This window comes from Pristis pectinata, chromosome 32 (genome assembly GCF_009764475.1).
Source record: "Pristis pectinata isolate sPriPec2 chromosome 32, sPriPec2.1.pri, whole genome shotgun sequence".
Classification (NCBI taxonomy): domain Eukaryota; kingdom Metazoa; phylum Chordata; class Chondrichthyes; order Rhinopristiformes; family Pristidae; genus Pristis; species Pristis pectinata.
In genome coordinates, this window is record NC_067436.1 from 5,046,792 (window position 1) to 5,071,435 (window position 24,644).

A 24,644-nucleotide genomic window follows, 5' to 3' on the forward strand; every position below is an offset into this window, starting at 1 on the left:
CAATTGCTGATTGACCCTAAACAATGGTGTCCCACATGCCTACATGTTGACACCAAGCCTCTATATTTAATTTGTGGATATCCAAACTATGAAATTGTGCATGTAGAACTACAATGAGGACAATGCTCTTTCTACAGGACACTTGCTAACTAAGATGAGTGCCTCATCTTTCCCTCCTAACAATTGTGCAGCCATCTATAAACTGGTTAGTTTCTATGGGCAAGAAGCTCAGAGCATTGCTCGCCTGAAATACCTTGTCCACTCCTCGACTCCCAAAACAGGACAAAACAAAGATGAAAAACAGCATCATTCACAAACTTGCAGTCGCATCATGGGAAGCCAATGCCATGACAGTCAAGACCACTGGCTTCGGCTGTCTACTTAATGACCGACTGCTGTTTTTTAATATGATTGCTCCTCGTTCAGCCCTCAGCTTATACTGCAATGAGAATTGAATCTGGGATGCTGAACTCAATCCCAGCTAATTGGCTTCACACTCTGTGTGAAATCATCCCAATTTAGGACCTCAGAAATGTGTAAATAGACTAAATAATTGAAGAAATTTGCACAAATCCAGACCTCCAAGTTTATAGAACTCTCAACAGGCCACCACAACCTAATCTTAAGTCAAAGAAGATCAACGCAACATCATATCCAGCATCACCCAACAGCAAGACCTAATGAAAAAAAGTACTGGAACAGGATATCATCCCAACAAACAGTCCATCACTGATCCCACAAAGATACCACTGGGCTCAGATTGTCTTGAAGAATGTGGGCAGTCATCAATCAGTACCCATGGATTACCCATGGGAGAAGCAGCCACCTCCTGCACCACTGGAAAGTCAACTCCAACTGACTGACATATGACTGATGATGTGAAATCACACAGTAGACCACATCATAAACCACCACCCAAGATGGATGTTTGCTGAGAACTTCCTAACCTTCCATGCGGAAACACCTGAAGCCATCATATGTAGTGGCAAATACTACCAGTAATAAAATTATGCTTTGAATAAACACTTCAAAAATGTTTATTTCCTCTCATTTTACTACTTTCAGTATTGATATTTTAAAGTATATTTGAAAATAGGTACTGATTTATTTTAAAGGAATATTATCATTGGGAATAACATTTAGCATTTACTTTCCAGCACAAATCTTGTGACAGATCCTGCCGAATTGAATTACTACTTCATTCAAGTGAGCTATCGTGACAGAAACGACAGCAGTTCATTAATTTCATAAAGGTTTAGTTACTCAAAGCTAACCTAGGCCTAGAACCTAACCATAATTAAGTGATAAGTATATGTACTTCTAACATAACTCGTTACCTTAACTTTTTCTTCTACTATTAATTTTTTTTTTCTGTTCCAGATATCAATGAATGTGAGATTAGTGCACATAATTGCCACAGGTATGCTATATGCACAAATACACCAGGAAGCTTCAGATGTGCATGTGCAGAAGGCTGGTCTGGAAATGGAATCAAATGTTCTGGTAAGAATGCTTTTGTGAAAAGACAAACAAAATATATTTGTGAATACATATGAGGAAATCCACAATCTTGATACTTTTCACTTTTCTGTTCTTAACAGCTGTGTACATTTTTTTAAATTCTGTTTTTGAATATTACATGTTTAGCCTACATGTACAGAAACCATCATACCCCAACCAGAAGGGAACAGTGAATGTTACAAATGCTGCCACAGATCACACAAAGCCAGGATTATAGTTATCCCCTCCAGTGTTTGGTTCCTTGTACAAAATTAAAATAATTGACATTGAAGACTCCTCTACAGAGTGGTTAATAAATTGGTTTTGTTATTTATAGAATTGTCATTCTACATAGAATATTATCGTTTCTCATCAATGGTCCAAGATCATAATACTGGTGTTTAATTCTAAACTCTTACAAAATTCTTGACTGAACTTCAATCTCAATTCTAAGTGAGATCAAGTTCATCCAAAGATTAATTTTGTAGCTAGTGCCATAATGGGATTAAATATATCTGGACTTAAATTAGTACTGATCAGAATGAACAGTGCAGAGTAGTGGAATTCTGAGACCATTTCATTTTCGTGAATGATTTTTGCACTAACAATGTATCATTTTATTTACAAAGATGTGGATGAGTGTTCAAATGGAACACACAGGTGCAGCCCAACTGCTGAATGCACGAACACAGAGGGGTCCTATAGATGTACATGTAAAGAGGGTTACAGCGGCGATGGTGTGTTTTGCACCGGTAAGTCCAAAGATAGAACCCTACTTCTGTTTTGAGGAAATCCTGCACTACTTCATTGATTATGACAATAATTCATCTTGTATGCTTATCCTTTAATATGCTAGATAATTGCCTTAGATTTAACATTAAGAAAACAAATAAAGATTGTACTTGATTCCAGCTTTGTGCATTAATTAGTCTAAAGCAGTTCACCAAGCTGAAACTGAATAGCGATGTGAGGACTGTTAAAAGGGGCTACTGCAGATGTGATCAAAGTTGTTAAGGGAACAGCTGAACAAATGGAGAGAGAACAAGGCAGATAGTTAAAATATGCTTCATTAAAATAGCTGAAATTTTTGTGACTGAAGCATGAACAAGATTGCTAAAGTAATAAAACCACATAGAATGGAGATAGCAGAATGATGAATATGGCAGTTGTGGGACTTATAGGTAGCTACCAGGAATGGGAATTTGAACTATTGTGGGGCTAGGGAGGTTAGCATACATAACAATGATTGAGCAGCAAAATCCAATGCATTTGAAATACTGCAGTGAGATGAGTTACAGTTTATGAAGATTGAATTCATCAGGATAGCGATGTAAGGATTGGATGAGCCTAGAGTTAACAAAGTTGTGAGTTAGGGATATTTGTAGGGAGCAAGTGGTATTCTGATGGATATAAGTTTTCCATGTCATAAAAATTAACAATAATGCAGACTGAATGTAGATGTTTCTAACAATTCCAGATCCAATTAATGTAGACAGATTCTCCCCAGAGGTAATACTTACTGGTCATGATCAAGACGCCAAAATAGGTTATTTGGCAACCTCTTCTTTTCAAACTATGTCGAAAATTATTCGATTAAGAATCTTTAAAAAACACTAATATTTTAAATATCTTCTTTAAAGTTCTAACATTTGGGAATGGTTGATCCTAAAACATGTGCAGAGATCTTTAAGCCACAATTTAAAAATACAGCTCAATAGTATCTTTTGTTTATGAAAATATCACTAATGATTCTTGCATTCCTTGAGTGAATTCCTGAGTCCCACAGGCCAGTAAGATTCCCAGGAAAATTTATAACATAGCAGGCCATTTGTCCCATCATGTTTTTGCCAGTCAGAAAAGTGCTATTCAGGCTAATCCCATCTTCCAGCCCTAAGTCTATGGCCCTGTAGATCATGACTTTTCAAATACATGTCCATATATTTTCTTAAATGTTATGAGGGTTTCTGCCTCTAATTCCCTTTTGGGCTCAGTTCATAGCCTTTGCTGAATTAACTGATCTAGATGGGAAACATTAACAATGCTAAAAATGGCCTCATGCTGTGGATAGTGAGGAGAAAATTGGACAGATTTCTCATTCTTGATTGAGTGCTTCCTGCACAGGTAAAAGACTCTGTGACTGAAGCAAAACAGAAAATGCCGAAGTCATGAGCACATAGAGCTTTTGCTGAGGAAGCCAGGTGCATTGCTGTGGAATGACAGTATATACAGGAAATTCAAACTTAATCTGTTGCGAGGCCAAGAAGGTTAGCAATTTATGATGAGTGTACATGAGACTGAATAATAAGCACCTAATTATCTTAATGCATTTCCAAAAAATGTTATCAGTTCCTTTGTGCTAACTCTTTTCCCTCTCTCCATATTGTCAGAATAAAATTTTTATTCAGTTTTTGTTTGTACATAGAGGAATTCAGTGTTTTCCTTTATGCCTCCTTTTCTTTTATGACAGACATTGACGAATGTGCTGAAAATGTAAACTTTTGTGAGAATGGCCATTGCTTAAATACACCTGGAGGTTACCGTTGTGAATGTGACATGGGCTTCACACCATCTCTGGATGGCAGAGCATGTCAAGGTATGTATCAGCTTCCTAGCTATAACTGTGACTTGCTTCACTCTTTTTAGTCATGTATAGTGCAATGTGTTTTGTAGCTCGAGTGTTAATTCCGGTCTTCCCCTGCCCATAAACAGAAGTTAACTACATGCTTTTCAGTGTATCCTGTATCTCAGAGCTTTTAATTATAACGCGGATAACTTACATTTAAAACAATGAACACTCAAAGCAGTTACTTTCAGTGAGTTTCTTGTGACCTTTGTTCCAGATATTGATGAATGCTCATTCTCTGACATTTGTGTGTTTGGAAGATGTCAGAATCTTCCAGGACTCTTCAGATGCGAATGTGATGCAGGTTATGAGCTAGACAGGAGTGGAGGCAACTGCACAGGTAAAATACTGCTTTCATTTGGTAAACATTGTCATTATTATTTCTAAGCTAATTGGAGGCACAAAATGGCTTATGAAAGCTTCAAGTGATACTTCGGGCATGACCAGAAAAAAATCAGTTTTTGGAATCTATTACAGATGTAAATGAATGTGCAGATCCAGTTAACTGCATTAATGGAATTTGTGTTAACACCCCTGGAAGCTACGTCTGCAACTGTCCATCTGAATTTGAACTGAACCCAACTGGTGTCGGATGTGTTGGTATGTTACATTTTTGTTATCAATCATTTGCTTTGAAAGCTAGGGCTCTGATGATAGTTCAGCATTAACCCCCAAGTTACTGCAATCAAGGGAAAACAGCACACTTTAAAGGAAAATTATCAGTGATCTCAAATACTCAATACCATGGGTTGCTGGATGTGGGTTGAATTCTGTGGGTAGAATTGTATGTTGTACACGCACAGGATGCATCAAACAAGGTGATGCATCCCTGCAGAAAGTTCTGTGCGGGAGGATTATACTAAGGCTGCGCTGATACTTTTCCTGATAGTGAATTTTGGAACAGCACAGGCTCAATTAACATTTTCTACTTATTCGTTTTTGGGATCTGGGCATCACTGCCCAAGGCAGACTTTATGTCCCATCCCTAATTTCCCTTGAAAAGGTTGCAGCAGTGAGCCACCTTCTTGAACTGCTGCAGTCCTTCTGGTGTAGGTGCTTCCACAATGCTTTTGGAAAGCTTCATGGTTTAGACCTGGCAATGATGAGATATATTTACAAGTCAGGATGGCGTATGACTTAAGAGGGAACCTGCAGATGATGATGTTCCCATGCATCTGCTGCCCTTGTCATTTTCAGTCATTTTCAGTGATGGAGGTCACAAGTTTGAGAGGTGCTGTCGGAGTAGCATAGCCAAGTAACAGCAGTGCAATTTGTAGATGTACACAGTGTGACCGCTGTGCTGGTGGTAGGTGGAATGAATCATTAGCGTGCTGGATTGGGTGCCAATCAAGTGGGGTGCTTTGTCCTGGATATCAAGCTCCTTGAGTTTTGTTGGAGCCCTTTTGTTTATCCAAGCAAGTCAAGATTATTCCATCCTGCTTCTGAATTGTGCCTTGCAGATGGTAGAAAGGCTTTGGGGTATCAGAAGGTGAGTTAATTAATGTAGGATATTCTCTGGCCTACTTGCATAGAGAAATAGATTAAAACTATATTTTTGAGTTTGCTTAATTAAGAGTAGTATGCATTGGTACCATACATTAGAATCTATGTTGTCTCATTAGGGCCCATAGATCATTTTTATGGTATAGTGGATATAAGAGTGAATTAAAATTCGTAAGAAAAGTTAAAGTTGTTAATTATTTTTGTGATTACGTTTCTATCTATCCAACTGCAATTTAGAGCTGAAATTAATATCCAACTACATTCATTCATTTTTCAGTTGTTCTTCAGTTTTAAGTAATGCGGTAAACAAGCTGTTGCTCTCACTTAGATTTCTTTAGACAATGCTATAAAAACTATTTAGCCAGATTTTTCAGTTGCACAGTTATCATAATGAATATTGATAACTTTGATCAAGATTGTACTTAGATTGTACTTTTCCATGAAAATGTCTATTGAAAATTGCACAGAATGTATTTCAAAGACACTTGCTTTCTAAGAGCCAGATACTATTTTCAGTAGCAAAACAGAGATATGTTTCATAGTAATACATTTTATTACGTAGATCCTCGTTTGGGCAAGTGCTTCTTGGAATATTTACTGCGTGGAGATAACACCCTTTCTTGCAGTAATGAGATTGGAGTAGGAGTTTCAAGAGCGTCTTGTTGCTGTTCTTTGGGCAGAGCATGGGGTTTTCCATGCGAACTCTGTCCCTCCATCAATTCATGTGAGTGCTCAGAGGTTTTTAAACTTACTCTATCCACTTCCTTTGAGAAGTAAAATCAGTCTTACAAAATTATTTGGTATTATTAATGTGAGATCAGTTTATTGACAAATAATTTCTGTTTCAACCATTCTGTTATACTGTATGTTTTCTTCCTAATACAGCTATTAAATTATAAAATTAGTTGCTGTGTGATTGAAGTACATAAAAACAATTTCACTTCATTACAGTCTGACTTTAAATGGTGACAATCTTAAGGATCTGAGCATAAAGATCATTATTTTTCAAAAGCGTCACTGATATGTTAATGAAGTGTTTGATAGTGAGGAGGATAGCCTTGGGCTACAGGATGATGCTGATCATCATGGGCAGAACAATGACATTAGGAATTTAATCCTGCTAAATGTGAGGTGATGCACTTTTAATAAGGATGGTTAATAAGGATGGAACATACACAATAAGGATGGAACATACACAATAAACAGTAGGACCCTAGATAGTATTGAGGAGCAGCAGGTGATTGGAACAGCCCAGGTATCCATGAAGGTGACAACACTGGTAGATAATGTGGTGGAGATGTCCTACGTGATACTTGCCTTCATTAGCCAGGGCATAGAATATAAGAGCAGGGAGGTTATGGGACAACTTTATGAAATATTGGGCAGGCCACACTTGCGTACTGAGTACAGTTCTGGTTGCCACACTATAGGTAGGATGTGATTACACTGGAGTGAGTGCCGGGGAGATTCACCAGGATGTTGCCTGGGGTGGAATGTTATGAGGAGAGACTGGATAGGCTGGGTTTGTTTCTCATGGAGTGGAGGAGGCTGAGGGAGGACCTGATAGAAGAATACAAAATTATGAAAGGCATGGATACAGTAGATGGAAGGAAATGTTTCCCTGTAGCATAGCCATTCTAAATGGTAAGGAGTAAGAAGTTTAGAGGGAGTCAGAGGAAGAACTTTTACACCTAGGGGGGTTGGAATCTGAAAAAACACTGCCTGAGAGGGTGGTGGAGTCAGGTACTTTCACAACATTTAAGAAGTATCTGGATGAGCTCTTAAATAGCCAAGTGTGGAAGGCTATAGACCAAGTGCTGCGTACTTGATGGTTGGCAGGGATGGTGGGCCAAAGCTTGCATCTATGCCGTGTAAGTCTATGACTCTAAAAATGTCTGAAAAGTGTAGCATTTGATTTTACATCCCCCATACACCCATGACCTGAGAAAAGATTTGTTTTTAATAATGCTTTTGAACTCGATAATAATATGATATGTTGTATTACAATGAAGTACTGTTTAAGTGTTGCCATCTGATGTCGTAAATGTGGGCTCACTCTTAAGTTTTAAGAATAAATTGGATATATACATGGATGGGAGAGGTCTGAAGGGTTATGGACTGGGTGCAGGTAAATGGGACAAGGGGAATAAAGTTTCGGCACAGACTAGAAGGGCTGAATGGCCTGTTTTCTGTGCTGTAGTGTTCTGTGGTTCTAAGAGTTCAGATATAGGAAGTATAGCTGCCAATTTTTACACAGCAAATTCCCACCACAGTGAGCAATTTGCTAGTAACCAGATAATCTTTCAGTGATGTTGAGTGAGGGATGTATTTCACCAGGACACTAGAGACAACTCCCTTGCTCTTCCCAATAGAAAGGGATCTAACAGAACATTTTGCATCCACCAGAGAGGGCCTCAATTTAACATCATCCATAGACGGCACTCCAATTCTAATAATCCCTCAGTATGGCATGGGAAGGACAGATTGGAATTCTGTGATCTGAAGTGACCTGGAGTTGTTCAAGTTAGAGTATAAGTGTATATGCAAAATGAACTAATTGAAATCAAAACAAAATTGGTTAACCTAATAAAACTCAAGTTTCCCTATGCTTGACACTAATAGTTTAAGGCTTAAAAGATAGAAAACCAGTGTTTAAATTATCATTCCAGGAGTAGAAATTATATGATTTATTCAGTGTAAGGAAATTTGCTAACTTTAAACTTTTATAGTATTTAAGATTAATATTTGGCTTACAAATAACAAAGAGAACTACTTTTTTTGCAGCTGAATACAAAACTCTTTGTCCTGGAGGAGAAGGTTTTAGACCCAACCCCATCACAGTTATATTGGAGGGTAACTTCTTCTGACTTTTTAAAATTAGATTTTGAATGTTACACAGTGTGAACAGTACATAATATTATGTGATTGCTTTCAACAGATATTGATGAATGTAAAGAACTACCTGGACTCTGTCAAGAAGGGACATGTGTCAACACATTTGGTAGTTTCCAGTGTGAATGTCCACGTGGTTTCTATTTGAACGAAGAAACCAGAGTATGTGAAGGTATATTTACTGAAGGATTATCACTCTTATAGCTTTAATATTTTTCTTTAGGCTTCTTGTTTTTGTGTTTGTGGGCCATATGAAACTATTTCCTTTAAGCAGCCTACCTCAGAGATAAAATAGGTCATCAAACAGAATTTGAAGACAAGGAGAATTTACAATAGGTAGGAAATAGTATTCAGAGAGTTCATGCATTGAAACTAGACTTCTTCAGGGTCAGGAGATCAGTAAAGGACTTCATAGATCACACTGACATTGTACTCAAATAATGACTTGCAGTGTCACTGGCTGATTAGAGGTATAGGTAATGTTCAGTTGCATTGAGTACAAGATCTCAACTGCACAGCAGTAAAATGTTAAATAGAACTCATCAGGTAAGTTCTACCTAATACACTTCAGACAGAGGCATGGTATGGCAAATTGGTATTACAGGATCACTGAGTCATAATATCTCACTGATAAACTGAGATAAGCTTTCATGTAGTTCTTAGCGGTCAGATGACAAAGATGCAGTTGCAAACTAGAGTGAAGTGAGTTCTTGTTATCAAAAGAAAAATGATAGGTAGATAAGATTGCTTAGAATATAGTACTAAATCATGAATGTGTTTTAAGAAGATATCTATTCTGGTATAGTTTGAAAATTGCTGTTGTTTTAATGGTAAATTTCCGTAAATGCCCCAAAATCTGGAGAGACTACTATATTTAATATTACCTATTGCAGTTTCTACCTATCCTGAAACTATAATACTAGTATTGGTTTACGGTGCATTTTCACTTCTAAATTGTATGTTGTTGTGTCCATTGTTTCTAACATTATTTATTATTAAAGAGAATATCACAACTTAGAAATTTCTATGTCTCAGAAATGCAATTAGACCTTTGAGGTGAAATAAAATGGTTGGTAAACCTCATGCAGATTTAAGCATCTCAGAATATAAAAGGGAATTGCTGGTGACTATAAATTCAATGCAATTTACTATTATGAGAGTCCGATGAGGCAGAGTAGATGTACCAGAGATGTCAATTTCAAATAGTTTGTCATCTATAAGCTTATCAAAAAATGATTCCTGCCATATTTACAAAAGTCAGTACACACCTTAATTACTTTTCCCATTGACCTTCAGCATGATAGGCCTTATGCAGATGGTTAAGATTCCAAATGCATGTTTGACATATATAGATGGCTCAGCCATAATGCAGAAAAACAACCATAATTGACTCTAAATTGTCAGTTTTACTTAGCAAAAGGAAAAGAATTACGTTGTCCTGACAGGAGTAATCATGCCATGTTTGATCTGAGTAATTGATATTAGCACTGAACATCGAACTTTAGATATTGTAGTTGGTATGTTATATATATCCTTTAGATTTTCCTTTCCACTGAGTTCATGGTGAGTAAACAGCTCTCTCTGTTGCATCTCCACCCTGATGATCCAGGATTTTATTTCCAGCACTAGCTTCCTTAATTTGATCACAAAATTATTTTTTTTCACTGAGTACTTTTTTAAGGTTAAAAATCTCAGAATTGTAAAGTTAATCAATCAGCTGGCTGAGAGCAGGAAGTGAGCCTGCTTGGCAGTTGTACATATCACAAATCTGGGGCCAGGTGGTTGATGTTATTATCATTGTACAAATTTTCAGTATGTACTAATGGCAGGCAAGGTTCCTGCAATGAAATCTGCAAGCAGGATCTTACCCTGGCTTCAATATTAATCTTCCTCTAACTAGTTATTTATCAAAGGCATGAAAACTGTCCAATGTGAAACACCAGTTCATTTGTACTCATTTAATCACTGTTTGCATTTTATAGAAATTAATTTCTGTAATTTTGAACAAAATATGCTAAAAATAAGAAAATATTCAATATTAATCACAATTTGCTTTACTTTCCAAATAGGATATGTAATATTGTTTCATTATCCAAAATATTTGTTTATTTGTTTTTTTTCCAGACCTTGATGAATGCGTTAGTTCACCTGGTATTTGTGGTCCTGGTACTTGTTTTAACACAATTGGAAATTATACCTGCATCTGTCCACCAGATTACATGCAGGTTAATGGTGGAAACAACTGTATGGGTAAGCATCTATCAAATAGTGAGTAGAATATTAATAAGCAATATTTTGCTTTAATAGGTTAAGTTCAGTTGTATTTAGCAGTAATCTTCCATATTTAGTGACAGGTTTTAACCTTTCAATCTACAGACATGAGAAAAAGCTTCTGCTTCAAAAATTTCTACAGTGAAAATGGCACTTGTGATGGTGAACTGCCCTTCAACATGTCAAAGAAGCTGTGCTGTTGTTCATACAACATCGGGAAAGCCTGGAACAGACCGTGTGAACAGTGTCCTCTTCCTGTCACAAGTAATTTTTTTTCTATCAAGTTCAGAGATTTAGAATCAGAATTCAGGCTATGTATATTGCATTGACATTTATGCTGAATCATATTTCAGATGAATATGTAAATCTTTGTGGGAGTCAGAGGCCTGGCTATATTATTGACATTACAACAGGACAGCCAGTTGGTAAGATATCTCTTTATGTTTAAGCATGAAGTTTTTGCATGACAAATACTCTTGAATAATAAAATAGTTTATAAGGCAGTTATGTTCGTTAAAAAAAATCGTTATATGCTTATTCTTGGTTCAGGAATTGCATTTAAAGAGAACATTACAAATGGAGGCCTTGCATCATAATGGAGTTGGATTTAATGATTTAGCTTTCTTATGCTGGAAGTTTTGAACAACAGAAAGGCATACTTCAAAAATTTATGCCTGTTAGGCAGTGTTACACTGACCTCCACAGTCAAATCATTGATAATGCATCCTATTAATCAAATAATGAGGCTAATTTCTAAAAAATTATTCCAGTGTTATTTTGTACTACATTTATTTTATATTATGAATATTGTCAGTTTAAAAACTTAAGTTGTGACCATAATTTTATTCAAATGGAACCATGTATTACTCTTCAGAGTGTTATGCTGCCTGATTTTGTTATCATGTAATAAACTGTGCAGATTTTTTTTGGTCATTATTTACAGCATAAATTAGCTATCCTAAAAGAATGGATAAATAAGAAAAATTAAAGCCATAAATATTAAATGTTGCACTTGTTTGTGAATGTGAAGCTTGTCCAGCCCTAGACCATCCCAGATTTGTGCTGAGCTAGCTGAACTCAGCTGGAGCAATAATATTTCCCATACAGTTACCATCTCCAGGTTAAGGAGAGGAAATTAGTAGGATTTTCACTCCTGGTTGTTGCTTTGCAATCACTATTGGAATAGCAAATGTGGGTTCCAAATGAGTTGTGCTCAGCTCTGATAGAATAACTAGCTGGTACTCATTGTTAGGACTCAAGTCAGGCATGATGAACACAATACTAGAATGTCACTATGATGTTCAAGATGGTACCTTTAGGAGTGGACTGTATGTCCACTAGAGCATGCTTCAACGTTCAATAAATTCATAGCTATTCTGCCTCAAATCCACTCCTCTCTTATCCCCAACAGGTAGGGCCAGGTAAATGAACACAGTGGGGCTAATGGGCTGAAGTGTATTTATTTCAATGCAAAGAGTGTTACGCATGAGGCGGATGAACTTAAGGCTTGAATTAGTACATGGAACTACAATGTTGTAGCCATTAAAGAGAAGGGCAAGATTGGCAACTCATCATTCCAGGATTCAGACGTTTCAGACACAATAGAGAGGAATGTAAAAGAGGTGGAAGAGTTGCACTACTGATCAGGGAGAATGTCACAGTGGCATTTAGAGGGGACATCTGGAGGGCTCATCCAATGAGGCAAAATGGGTAGAGCTCAGGAATAAGGAAAGTGCAATCACTATGATAGCGTTATAATATAGGCCTCCGAATAGCCAGTGGGAGATAGAGAAACAGATATGTAGGCAGATTATGGAAAGATGTAAAAGCAACAGGGTAGATACAGTGGGTGACTTTAATTTCTCCAATATTGACTAGGACTTCCAAAGGCTAAGATGGGGTTTGTACAGGGGAGGTCATGTCTCACAAACTTGAATGAGTTTTTTGAGGAGGTGACGAGGATGATTGATGAGGTTAGGGCAGTGGATGTCGTACACATGGACTTTAGAAAGGTCTTTGACAAGATCCCTCATATTAGGCTGATCCAGAAGATTAAGGCACATAGGATCCATGGAATTTGGCAGATTGGATTCAAAATTAGCTTGGCCATGGAACCATTAGCATGGAAGACAGAATGTAGTGATGAATGGGTGCCATTCTCACTGGAGGTCTGTGACCAGTGGTATTCTGCAAGGATCAGTGCTGGGACCTCTATTATATAAAAAATGATTTGTACAAAAATGCAGGTAAGCTGATTAGTAAGTTTGCAGACAACACAAAAATTGTCAGAGTTGTAGATAGTGAGGAAGGTTGTCAAAGAATTCAGCAGAATATAGACCAGTTGGAAAAGTGGCAGATAGAGTTTAATCCAAACAAGTGTTACACTTTGGGAAGTCAAATGTAAGAAGAAAGTATACAGTAAACTGCAGGACCCTCAGGAACATTGATGAACAGAGGGATCTTGAGGTGCAAGTCCATAGCTCCCTCAAAGTGACAACAGGAGTAAATAGGGTGATAAAGAAGGTGTACAGAATACTTGCTTTTACCACTCAGGGTGTTGGGTATAGTAGTTGGGAAGTCATGTTGCAGCTGTATAAAACTTAGGTTAGACTACATTTGGAGTAATGTGTGCAGTTCTGGTCACAGTATTACAGGAAGAATGTAGAGACTTTGGAAAGTGTGCGGAAGAGGTTCACCAGGCTGTTGCCTAAATTAGAAAGCATTAGCTACAAGGAAGGGTTGAGTAAACTGGGATTGTTTTCTCTGGAGCATCAGAGGCTAAGGGATGACCTGAAAGAAGTTCATAAAATTATGAGAGCCATAGATAGGGTAGATAGGGTTTTTTCCCCATGGTAGACATGTCAAATACAAGTGGACATGTACTTAAGGTGAGAGGGGGGAAAGTTTAAAGGAGATGTATGGGACAAGTTTTTTTACACAGAGATTGGTAGATGCCTGGAAAGCATTGTCAGGGAGGTGGTGGAAGCAGATACGATAGCAACATTTAAGAGGCATTTGGACACACATGAAAAGATAGGGAAAGGAGGGATATAGACCATGTGCAGGCAGATAGGATTAATTTAAATTGGCATCATTATCAACACAGACATTGGTGGGCCGAAGGGCCTGTTCCTGTGCTTTACTATTCTGTTTTCTCAGAGAAAATGGATAGAAGAAAATTTGCAAAATTAAAATCTGAAGCAAAACTGGGAGATGTAAAACTTGAGTTTCTCTGCCCATTGTGTGAACAGTTAAGATGGCATCATAAAGGATAATCAAAGAGACACAGGTGACACTAGAAACACACAGCAGGTCAGGGAGCAACTGTGGGAAGAGGAACAGAGTTATGTTTCAGGTCAGAGACCCTTAAGAATATTCACTCTGTTCCTCTGTCCACAGATGTTGCCTGACTTTCTGAATGTCTCCAGCATTTTCTGTTTTTATGTTAGTATTATAATGACCTTACTAATAACAGTGGGGTTAAAAATCAATTCACTAAGTTTTCACTTGAAAAATACCTACATGGTTTTCCAGAAGTTGCCCTAAGCTACAGAAAGCAAAAAATGCAGTGACTTTAGGCAGATAATTGAATAACATAATTAAAAGAAATGAATTTTAGAAACATATGGAATTTGCTCACTTCCCTAACTCTGACAATATTACTAAAATATTTAGTTTAATCTACAAATCAAAGTTTCAGTACTAAATCTAATTCTACATTTGCTTTTGGAGTTCTTGGCAACACTTCAGCCTGTACCTTGAAGAAACACAAGTGCCTCCAATCAGAATTATTTAATGTTTATGAACAATACACATTAAAAAATAATCAAAACTTTTTGCACATTTCATGAAAATGTCACCATGAATATGAAACTGGTTTCTTCATATATTTGCTGAATAAAGAAAAATATACCTCTACGTAGTTTATCCACAAAGCTAACCTGCAGAAATACTTTCATGCAGACATTGATGAATGTCGAATGATTCCTGGTGTTTGTGCTAATGGTGTCTGCATAAACCAACTTGGAAGCTTCCGTTGTGAATGTCCCATGGGATTTCAATATAATGATCAACTGATCAGCTGTGAAGGTAGGAAATCAATACTTCTGATTTGTAAAATCATCTGTTATATTAACTTCCTGTTTTAGTTTCTTTATAAGTACATACAAATAAAGATTATTCTCCAATCCCTGTTCTATTTTTGTTGTAACATTATGTTTTGTGCCAGTAAAATTAATAAAAAATTAGTGTTATAAATCTGCACATGGATCTCTCTCTCTCTCTCAAACCAGTTGGCATTGAAACAAATATAATTCTATAACATGTATTGATATATGCATGGATAGTGAGTTGTCGTGCATTATGTGTTATCTCCAGTTAAAGAGACAACACCAAACCAAAACACAAGAATTACTTTTGCCACAGTGCAGCAGAAATCAAATTGTGTCAGCTGCATATACCCTGAGCCATATAATCCCAGAAATTCTGTGATCAGGACCAGATAGTTTGAGACAGATGCTCAAAGTAAATTTGAGCAAAGACTGCTCTGATTTTTATTTTTCTGTCCAGTTTGATTGCTGGCAGCCATGGTCAGGCACTGATCAATGAAGGAACATCAAAGTAAAAACTTACTTCTCATCCTGGTAGGTCATAAAATTTGGCCCATTGGATCCATATTGATTGTGTGTAAGAACAATCTGGCTAGTTTCACTCCTCTTTTCCCATGGCCCTGCTATTTCTTTTCCTTTCTTCTACCTTTCCAGTTCCCCTTTTGAGCACTGTAATTGAATCTTTGTCTACCACCTGCCTCTCCCTTTCCCCCTCAATCACTTGTCAAGTAAAGAAGACTTCCCATTTTTCACTTTTAGTTCTTTTGGCAATTACCTTCATTCTATGATTTTGACCCTTCCACCAATAGACTATCCACACTGTCTATACTCTTCGTGATTTTAACTATCAGTACCAGATCTGTTCACAACTATGTGTATTCTAACCACCCCAGCTCCTCCAGTTTACCCACATAACTAAATTCCTTCATCCTTGTAATAATTCCAGTAAACCTCTGCTGTACCCTCTTTAAAGTATTTATCTCAAATCCTCTAAAATATTATTCCTCAGAAACAGATTTGGAAAACTCCTATTTCAACTATTATGCCAAAGTGTTATTAAATTATTAATTAGTGCTTTGTTCACCCAGATATGGATGAATGTCAGAATGGGCCACTGTGTCAACAGAATGCTGACTGCATTAACACACCAGGCAGCTATCGCTGTGAATGTTCGCCAGGTTACCGGCTCACTCCAACAGGACATTGTATGGGTAAGTAATCACTGTTAAAATCTAAATATAACTGTGTGTTTTCAACTAGGAAGGTGCTTTCTCTGCCTATCAGATTGATTTCCTATTCTTCTTAAGTAAAAAAATTCAAGGTTTCAGAAAATATTTTGAACACTGTGACATGTATAGATTAATTGTTACATTATCCTTATCATTAAAGACCTGATGTATGGTTTCAGAGCAAAATAAACAAAAGCACAAGATGTTTGCATGTGATTGACAATAACGCATTTTGAATTAAAAGGAAGTATTAATTTCCTGTAATTATTTTCATTTCTGCATGTTGGTGAGGGGAAATATGTTTATGGTAATTGTAAAATATCAGTGGGGAGATCAGAATTTTTAAATGAGACCATTAAAACATTCCAAAATAATACCCAAGGGAAAATGATTAACACAGTAAAAGCCTACTGAAATATTGGTTGTGCCAAGTATAACAATAAAGAATATATTTCTATAGAATAGAACAGGACTTGTGGAATAGAATAGGAAATATTCTTTTTGTGTTTCACTTAATTAATCTGGGGAAACAAAAAAAATCAATGCTCCTTGTACTGGTTTACAGTAGAGGTGTTCATAAGGAATTTGTTTTTTTCTGGCCCACGACCTCCATTCATATTTGTCACAGAGAAAATTCTGGATTTGAATTGTGCAGTTTATTAATTAATTAATTTTCACCCAAGTTATGAATTACTTTTCCCGTGATCACAAGTGCCACAATAAATAGAGACACAAGAAAGACTGCAGATGCTGGAAATATGTAGCAACACACAAGATACTGGAGGAACTCAGCGGGTCTGGCAGCGTCTATGGAGGGAAATGGACAGTCAACGTTTCGTGTCAAGACCCTTCATCAGGACTGGAAAGAAAGAGGGAAGATAGCCGGTATAAAAGGCTAGGGGGAGGGGGAGGGGGAGGAGCAAGAGCTGGCGGGTGATAGGTGGATCCAGGTGAGGGGGGAAGGTTGGCAGGTGGAGGAGTGGGAGAGTGGGAATGATGTGAGAAACTGGGAGATGATAAGTGGAAGTGACAAAGGTCACGGAGAGACTAGGCACATCTTCCCTTCCCCTCTCCGCTTTCCGCATGGATTGCTCTCTTTGTGACTCCCTTGTCCACTCTCCCCTCCCCACTGATCCCCCTCCAGACACTTATCCCTGCAACTACACTAAGTGTTACACCTGCCCGACGCCTCCTCCCTCACCACCATTCAGGACCCTAAACAGTCCTTCCAGGTGAGAGTCTTTCATATGTGAATTCATCGGTGTCATTTATTGCATCTGGTGCTCACAATACGGCCTTCTCTACATTGGTGAGTCACGACACAGATTGGGTGACCGCTTCGTCAAGCATCTTTGCTCTGTCTGCCATAACCGTTAGGATCTCCCAGTGGCAGCCATTTTAATTCCACTTCCCATTCCCACACTGACATGTTTGTCCACAGCCTCCTCTACTGCCAAGTTGAGGCTAGACGCAGATTAGAGGAACAGCACCTCATATTTCGTCTTGGTAGTCTCCAATCTGACAGCATGAACATTGATTTCTCTAACTTCCAGTAACCACTCCCCTCTGTCCCCCATTTGTTTTCCCTTATCCCACTGGCCCCATCAACCCTTCTCTTCCCCCCCCCCCGATCTGCCCATAAACCACACATTCCTCCCTCCAGTTCCCCTTTGCATCTCCTTCCCTTTATTCCATGGTGCACTGTGCTCTCCTATCAGATTCCATCTTCTTCAGCCCTTTGTCACTTCCACCTCTCACCTCCCAGCTTCTTACATCATTCCCACTCTCCCCCTCCCCCACCTGCCTATCTCCCCCCCTCACCTGGATCCACCTATCACTCACCAGTTCTTGCTCCACCCCTTCCCCTAGCCTTTTATACTGGTTTCTGCCCTTTCTTTCCAGTCTTGATGAAGGGTCTCGACCCAAAACTTCAACTGTCCATTTCCCTCCGTAGATGCTGCCTGACCTGCTGAGTCCCTCCAGCGTGTTGCTACAATAAATAGAAGCTATTTAATTAATGAACCTCCATAACATTAAAATTTAGAAGATTGCTCGATATCACCCAGTTGCTCCACTTGCTATAAACTATCGATCAAGCCATTTCTGTAAATTGTTTAAATTCATTATTTAGGATAACATACTTTGAATTTGTTTTAAGCAAGTAACACATCAGCATTGAACTAGCTAACTAAGTTTTGTTCTTTTGCATTGTTTCAAATACTGAATTTTTCATAGTAACGATGTGTATAATTTTGGAATATACAACCTGAAAAGTTAACTCTGTTTTTCTTTCCACAAATGTTGCTTGACCTACTGAGGGTTTCCAGCATATTCTGTTTTTATTTCATATTTACAGTACCTGCAGTTTCTTGGTTTACATAATCCTGAGGGCATTCGTAGCACAGTTAAATTGTAAATGTAGACAAGTTAATGTTTTCACAGCAAGCAAAAAACAGATAATTTTCCTGTTTTTTATGCTATCTGCAGCAAATCACAGTGATCCAGTCTCCTTTGTGTACCATTATTACCCTATGTGTAATGTGTAGTAAAACAGAAAATGTTGGAAATGCAGATCCATCAAAATACGAAATGAGCAAAACCAGTTAATGTTTGAAGCAGAATTCTTGAACAGAATTGTTCTCCACTTGAAATACTACTCACTTTTCTCTTTTCAGATGTTGACTAGTCAGCGTTTTTAGTTCTTATTTCAGATATTTGGTAATTAAAGTTTTTATTTTTCTTTTTAAAATCCTTGGCCTCTGTGTTCTGTGTAGGTTACTTGTTGTAAGTGTTTATACTGTGTTTGGTACCTTTTTAGAAATTTACTTTCTTTTGCCCACAGATCGTAATGAATGTCATGATATCCCTAATGTTTGTAGTCACGGTCAGTGCATTGACACAGTAGGAAGCTACCACTGCATCTGCCGGAACGGCTTCAAAGCAACTCCAGATAAGACGATGTGCATGGGTAAGTAAACTCTTGACAGAATGGGAGCATATAGCAAGAAATTGCAAGCGCTAAGTGAATAATTTTTCTTCCATTAAAATCTATAATCAGTTATATTTAACTCAAAAGTAAGATCAATTAGTTAAATGTGTAGAAGTCTGTCACAACTTGGTTTGTGTTCCTTCCAGTTTTCTGTTTGGATTTGCTACTGGCCAGTTAATTATCTGAGTTATTGAGTTGCTCACATATTTTTTAGTATTTGAGTCCTTGGAGGAACCATTTATCTGTAGTAAATAATGAAGAATCTAATATGTTAGTTTTGCTTCTCACTGCACGGATACTGTCCAACCTCCTGAGTATTTCCACAATATTCTGCTTTTATTTTATATGAAATGGGCATTCAGGGATTCTAGGTGTGCTTTAAGGTCTTCTCTTTGAAGCGAGTTCCTCTCTTACTTCTATTTAATCAGTTGGTCCATGATATTTGTTGATGAGTTTCCCTTTTATTTGTTTTCTAGATGTGGAGAAATAGAGGGATACTAGGCAAATAGAGGGACACTAGGCAATATTGAAAGTCAGAGGTTCAAATATTTTGGCAATTACCTTGCAACACAGACTATGTAGTCACTGGGTCAGCAAACAACCAGACACAGTGACATGCTTCCTGCTCCGCAATACTTCAAGCAATCGTGCGGTGTAAAGCAAACATTACCAAGTATTAATAATGGTCAACTGAGCCAACAGTTTATTCTTTTGCATTCTTATAGGCAAGATTTATATCGGAACGATGAAAAGTATTTTCACCTTATTCTATACGATCTTTTTTCTTCTCTACAGCTGGATAAAATTGTAATGCCAGCTGGTCATCGCTTGGCCACTCTGGTTTCTTGCCTTCACACTTATTGTGTTAGCCAGAAGATTTTACCTGGCCATGTTTTATCTTTGCTGCTTTTGCAAGGGGAAATATATATAAAAAATATTATGAACCCCTGTAACTGGTAGAAACGTACCTTTAGTTGGTTACAATTCTTTTGATTTAATTACTGTCCCTTTGAAGCAACTGATACTAATTTCCTACCCCGTCTGAAAAGCTCAAAACAGGATTTTCAATCTGGCCCAGGGATCTTTCACATTATGTAAATGAAGCTGGTCTACAAAATGAGGGAGTCATCAATTTGCTAATAGTGCACTAATGACCAATTAGACATAAGGAAATTTAATCCTTGGTTGTAGTTTTAAATATCTTAAGGAAAGAATTTCCAACTGAGGAGCCTTATGGGGGTATATTGCCCCTTTTCCTCCCTTTCTCATCTGCATTACCCCCCAGTGACATCATCTGAAAATATCTCAGATTCCTTATACATGCTGATGAGTCGCAGTTCCAGCTCTCTGCTTTCTCTCTTGACTCTTGCACTCTCTGACTTTTAATATTACTTGTCTAACACCTGACATTGGATAAGCAGAAAATTCTTCCCATTAAGTATGAGGAAGACTGAACCATTGGCCTTGGTGCCCATCACAAACTGCATTCATTGGCTACCAGCTCAATCCTTCTCCCTGTCCACCATGCCGAAAGAGACTATTCACAGCCTTTGAGCTGAGCTTCCAACCTCAAAACCACTCCATCACTAAAATTGCCTATTTGTCACTTTGTAATATTCCTTGTCTCTACTTTCTCAGCAGGTCTGCTGCTGGAAAGTGTGTTATTGTTGTTATTGTTACCATTGCCAGTCTTTCTTCATACCACCTTGCACCATCCGTCAACATGACTTCATTCAGCGCTCTGCTGCTTGTATCCTAAATTGCACTGTTCACACCTGTTCTTTGATCGGTGTCTGGTCTCATTGTACCTCAGTTTTTAAAATTCTGATGCTTTCATGTCCCTCAGGGTAATCATTCAACAATGCACCTGCTCTTCCTGCAGGCTGCAGGCCTCTTAGATCTCCGCCCTCCTGCACTTCTGGTCTCACATGCATCCCTAGTTTTCAGTGTTCTACTACAGGCAGATTTTTCTCAGCAGCTTAAGCACTAAGCTCAGGAATTCAGTCTTGGTTCTCCACTTTTCTTCCTTAAGATTTCACGGAATTGCCAAACATTAACACTGACCAAACTTTCAGTGACCTGTCATAATATCCCCCCTTGGGACCCTATGTCAAATTTTGTTCCTGTAAGGTGTCTTAAGATATGTAACTATGTTAAAGGTTGTGTGTAAGTTCAAGTTGATGATGTAGAAAGTAATCTGATAGGCCTGAGATCAGCCATTCTTTCTTGTCACACCACCCTACTGTAAGAGGTCTGATGCATTTTTGAGATATCTCCTTTCTTGGAGCAGATAATAAAAAATGGAAATCTGGTAGCAGTTCATCATTGCCAAAGGGTAGACAATAAAGTTCACAGAGAATTATGATTCAGTGCTGTGTAGTAGCTAAAATGAGAATTGCAATGTAGTTGTAAGCAGAGTACAGCTTTCTACCCCATTAATTCATAACTGTGCTTTTACACTGATCAATGGATGGTTGGTTTAATCCACAAATTGATGCCAGTGTAACAGCATATGGGATTAATACACTTTCCTGAATTTCTGATCATTGCCATAGAAGAGGCTACAGGAAAGAAGGGAAAGTCACTGACTTTTGTATACCTTCTGCTAATTAATAAAGATTAGCATTTGTGAAGGGATAAGAGCTATGTCATCAAAAAGTGACACATCTCAGGGAAAAGACATTCCTTTTAGGGTGAAGATATTTAAAACAATGAAGACTTGCATCTCTATAGAATGTTTCACATCTTCTTCCGGATGTCACATTCTGCTTTACTTTTAGATTTGTAATCACCGTTGTAATGGAGGAAATGTAACAGACAATTGCATACAATAAACTTCCAGATAATAGCCAGGTAATTTATTTTAGAGTTATTGAATGAGGAATAAATATTGGCTAGAAAATTGGGGATTATTCTCCTATTATAAATAGGGCTATTTTAGTGTCTTCCTGAGAGAGCAGGTATAGACTTGATTTTTTTTATTAAGCACACCTTTAGACATGCACTGGATTCAGCCTATAGTTTTTATGTTCAAGGATCTGGAATGAAACATAAACCCACAATTGTATGACTCTGGCATGAGTACTATCAACTGTTTCACGCTAACAAACTAGTTACAATGTTATAGTGAGATCGTCTGCCGATAGGAAAACACATCAAATGAGTACATGTCTGTTAGGCTGATTACTTATTTGAATTCTCATTTTCAATAAGCAGACCAATAAAATTTCAATTTAGATGTAAAAAAAATAATTCTTTTCCCCAAGTGAAAATACATTGGTATTTTTCATTTGCCCAGATATTGATGAATGTGAGCGGGAGCCATGTGGCAATGGGACCTGCAAGAACACAGTTGGCTCATATAACTGCTTGTGCTTCCCGGGATTCATGATTTCACATAATAATGACTGCATTGGTAAGATAACCATAGTGTTCTTTTGTTCTTAGCAAATGTAAAGATGTACAGGTACAAATGAAAATGCTTTATAAAATATTTTTGCCATTCTACAACAATATAATTAAATCAATCACTTCTGGTTCTGGAAAAGGAAGGAAAATTGCAAGGAAATCTTTCCTGTTTAAATAATTAGCCCATTTTATATTGAGAAAGAAAAATATAAGGGATTCCATGTACCTACACCTGCAGAGACCAGAGAAATTAACTTTCAAACTGTCACCTTATTTCCAGCCATAATCCAGAGCAGCTGACTACTTGAATTGAGTTAGGGCCATAATTTGTAAACATGCTTGCTGCTCCCAGAATAAACTGTGAACAGCAAGCTGCACATTAAAGCTTTGTAGCAGAACTCCTGGTGAGAACTTCCTGAATGGAGCTTGCTTTGACCTAACCAACAAGGCCTTGTGTAAAGAGGCAGGACATTCTAATCATGAATCCTGCTGGTTAAGCTGCATGCCTAGGTTGAACCACCTGTCAAGCATATTGAATGTCTCTGATGTTTCAAAGATTCAAATGAAATGTAGTATTAGTTTTTTTAGTATTTTAAAAATATAAAAATACTGTAAAATTAGAAACAAAGGTGATAAGATATTGAAGTAAAAATGTAAATTTTATGAAATATATATCTCCTTCAGAACACCATTGAAATGAGTGGTACTGCTGAACCTGCTCTAAAAGTCACACCTAGCATAGATTTCCCAGCATTGGAGGAATTTGGTACTTCAAAAATAAAAGTACACATAGACTGACAGGGGTAAGGAGAGTTACATGGTAAACTGTTGGTAGTTATACACAGAATTGCTGGGATGTTTCAGGATGTTCAGAGTTAATGTTAAGTGTAAAACAGAACTTTAAATAAAACTGTAGATATAGTCGTTTGACTGACATGAAGTAATTTTTTTTAATACAAATTATTTTTTCTGTATAGCTTTTGTTTGCATTCTTATTCTTTTTTGTTTATTTGAAACTGTGGCATAAATAAAATTAATTTCTACAACTAATGAGTGATGTTCTATAGATAAGACATTTTCTTTTACTAGGGTACATATTATTAGATTTATTGATTTGATTCCCCATGGTAAGTTTTAAATTCATAATCTTTGGGTTGCTAGACCAAGGCCATATAAAAAGAATACAAAAATACAATCAAATATTTTGTCTACTTACAAATAATATACCCAGGCCCTGGTTTCTAATTTACAAAGAATTATCTAACTTTGATTACCTTGCAGAAAATCCAAATGAATTTTTACCAATGTTTTATATTAAAGCAGCTAGTTGAAAATTGACCTGCAATAGCATAAAATACAAAAACCATGAATGTGACTATAATTTTGTTCCTTTTTGTTAAATAGATGTTGATGAATGCAGTACCTTAAATGGTGCTCTCTGTAGAAATGGACAGTGCATTAATACTATTGGAACATTCCAATGCCTGTGTCGTGATGGCTATGAACTTACACCTGATAGAAGAAGTTGTGTTGGTAAGAAACTTTAATAAGTCAGATGGGAACATTTTAAAACATTCTGGCCTAACACTTACAAGCTTCTGAGTGGCAACAGTCTGGATGTGCAATGTGGCAACAGTCTGGAGGTGCAATGAGACCTGGGTGTCCTTTATAACAGTCAATGAAAGTAAGAATGTAGCTACAGCAGATGATTAAGAAAGCAAATGGTATGTTGACCTGCATAGTGAGGGGATATCTTGAGGATGTCAGGAGCAGGGATATCTTGATGCAGTTGTACAGGGCCTTGGTGGGACCCACTTTGAGCATGCTGTACAATTTTGATCTCTTTATCTGAGGAAGGATGTTCTTGCTGTGGAAGGAGTGCATTGAAGCTCCACTAGTCTGATTACTGAGATGGCAGGTTGACATATGAAGAGAGATCAGATCAAGTAGCCTATATTCCCTAGCTTTTGGAATAATGAGAGGGAATTTCGCAGAAACCTAACAGGACTGGACAAACTAAATGCAGGAAGGATATTCCCAATAATAATGGAGTCTAGTCCAGGTCACAGTCTAAGGATAAGCAATAAGCCATGTTGGACAGGGATGAGGAAAAATTTCTT

General features: G+C 37.5%; 1 protein-coding gene across 1 annotated transcript in view; it reads left to right on the forward strand.

Moving 5' to 3' along the window:
- The window catches only part of LOC127585186 (fibrillin-1-like), a 302,894-nt gene that overhangs the window by 216,853 nt on the left and 61,397 nt on the right, over positions 1 to 24,644 (forward strand). The window contains exons 32-47 of the mRNA XM_052042412.1: positions 1,381 to 1,503; positions 2,130 to 2,252; positions 3,968 to 4,093; positions 4,341 to 4,463; positions 4,601 to 4,723; positions 6,189 to 6,350; positions 8,411 to 8,479; positions 8,565 to 8,690; positions 10,643 to 10,768; positions 10,895 to 11,053; positions 11,143 to 11,214; positions 14,753 to 14,878; positions 15,987 to 16,109; positions 18,970 to 19,095; positions 22,415 to 22,531; positions 23,929 to 24,057. Coding sequence (XP_051898372.1) covers positions 1,381 to 1,503; positions 2,130 to 2,252; positions 3,968 to 4,093; positions 4,341 to 4,463; positions 4,601 to 4,723; positions 6,189 to 6,350; positions 8,411 to 8,479; positions 8,565 to 8,690; positions 10,643 to 10,768; positions 10,895 to 11,053; positions 11,143 to 11,214; positions 14,753 to 14,878; positions 15,987 to 16,109; positions 18,970 to 19,095; positions 22,415 to 22,531; positions 23,929 to 24,057 — 1,953 coding nt within the window. The remainder of the gene's footprint in view (positions 1 to 1,380; positions 1,504 to 2,129; positions 2,253 to 3,967; positions 4,094 to 4,340; positions 4,464 to 4,600; positions 4,724 to 6,188; positions 6,351 to 8,410; positions 8,480 to 8,564; positions 8,691 to 10,642; positions 10,769 to 10,894; positions 11,054 to 11,142; positions 11,215 to 14,752; positions 14,879 to 15,986; positions 16,110 to 18,969; positions 19,096 to 22,414; positions 22,532 to 23,928; positions 24,058 to 24,644) is intronic.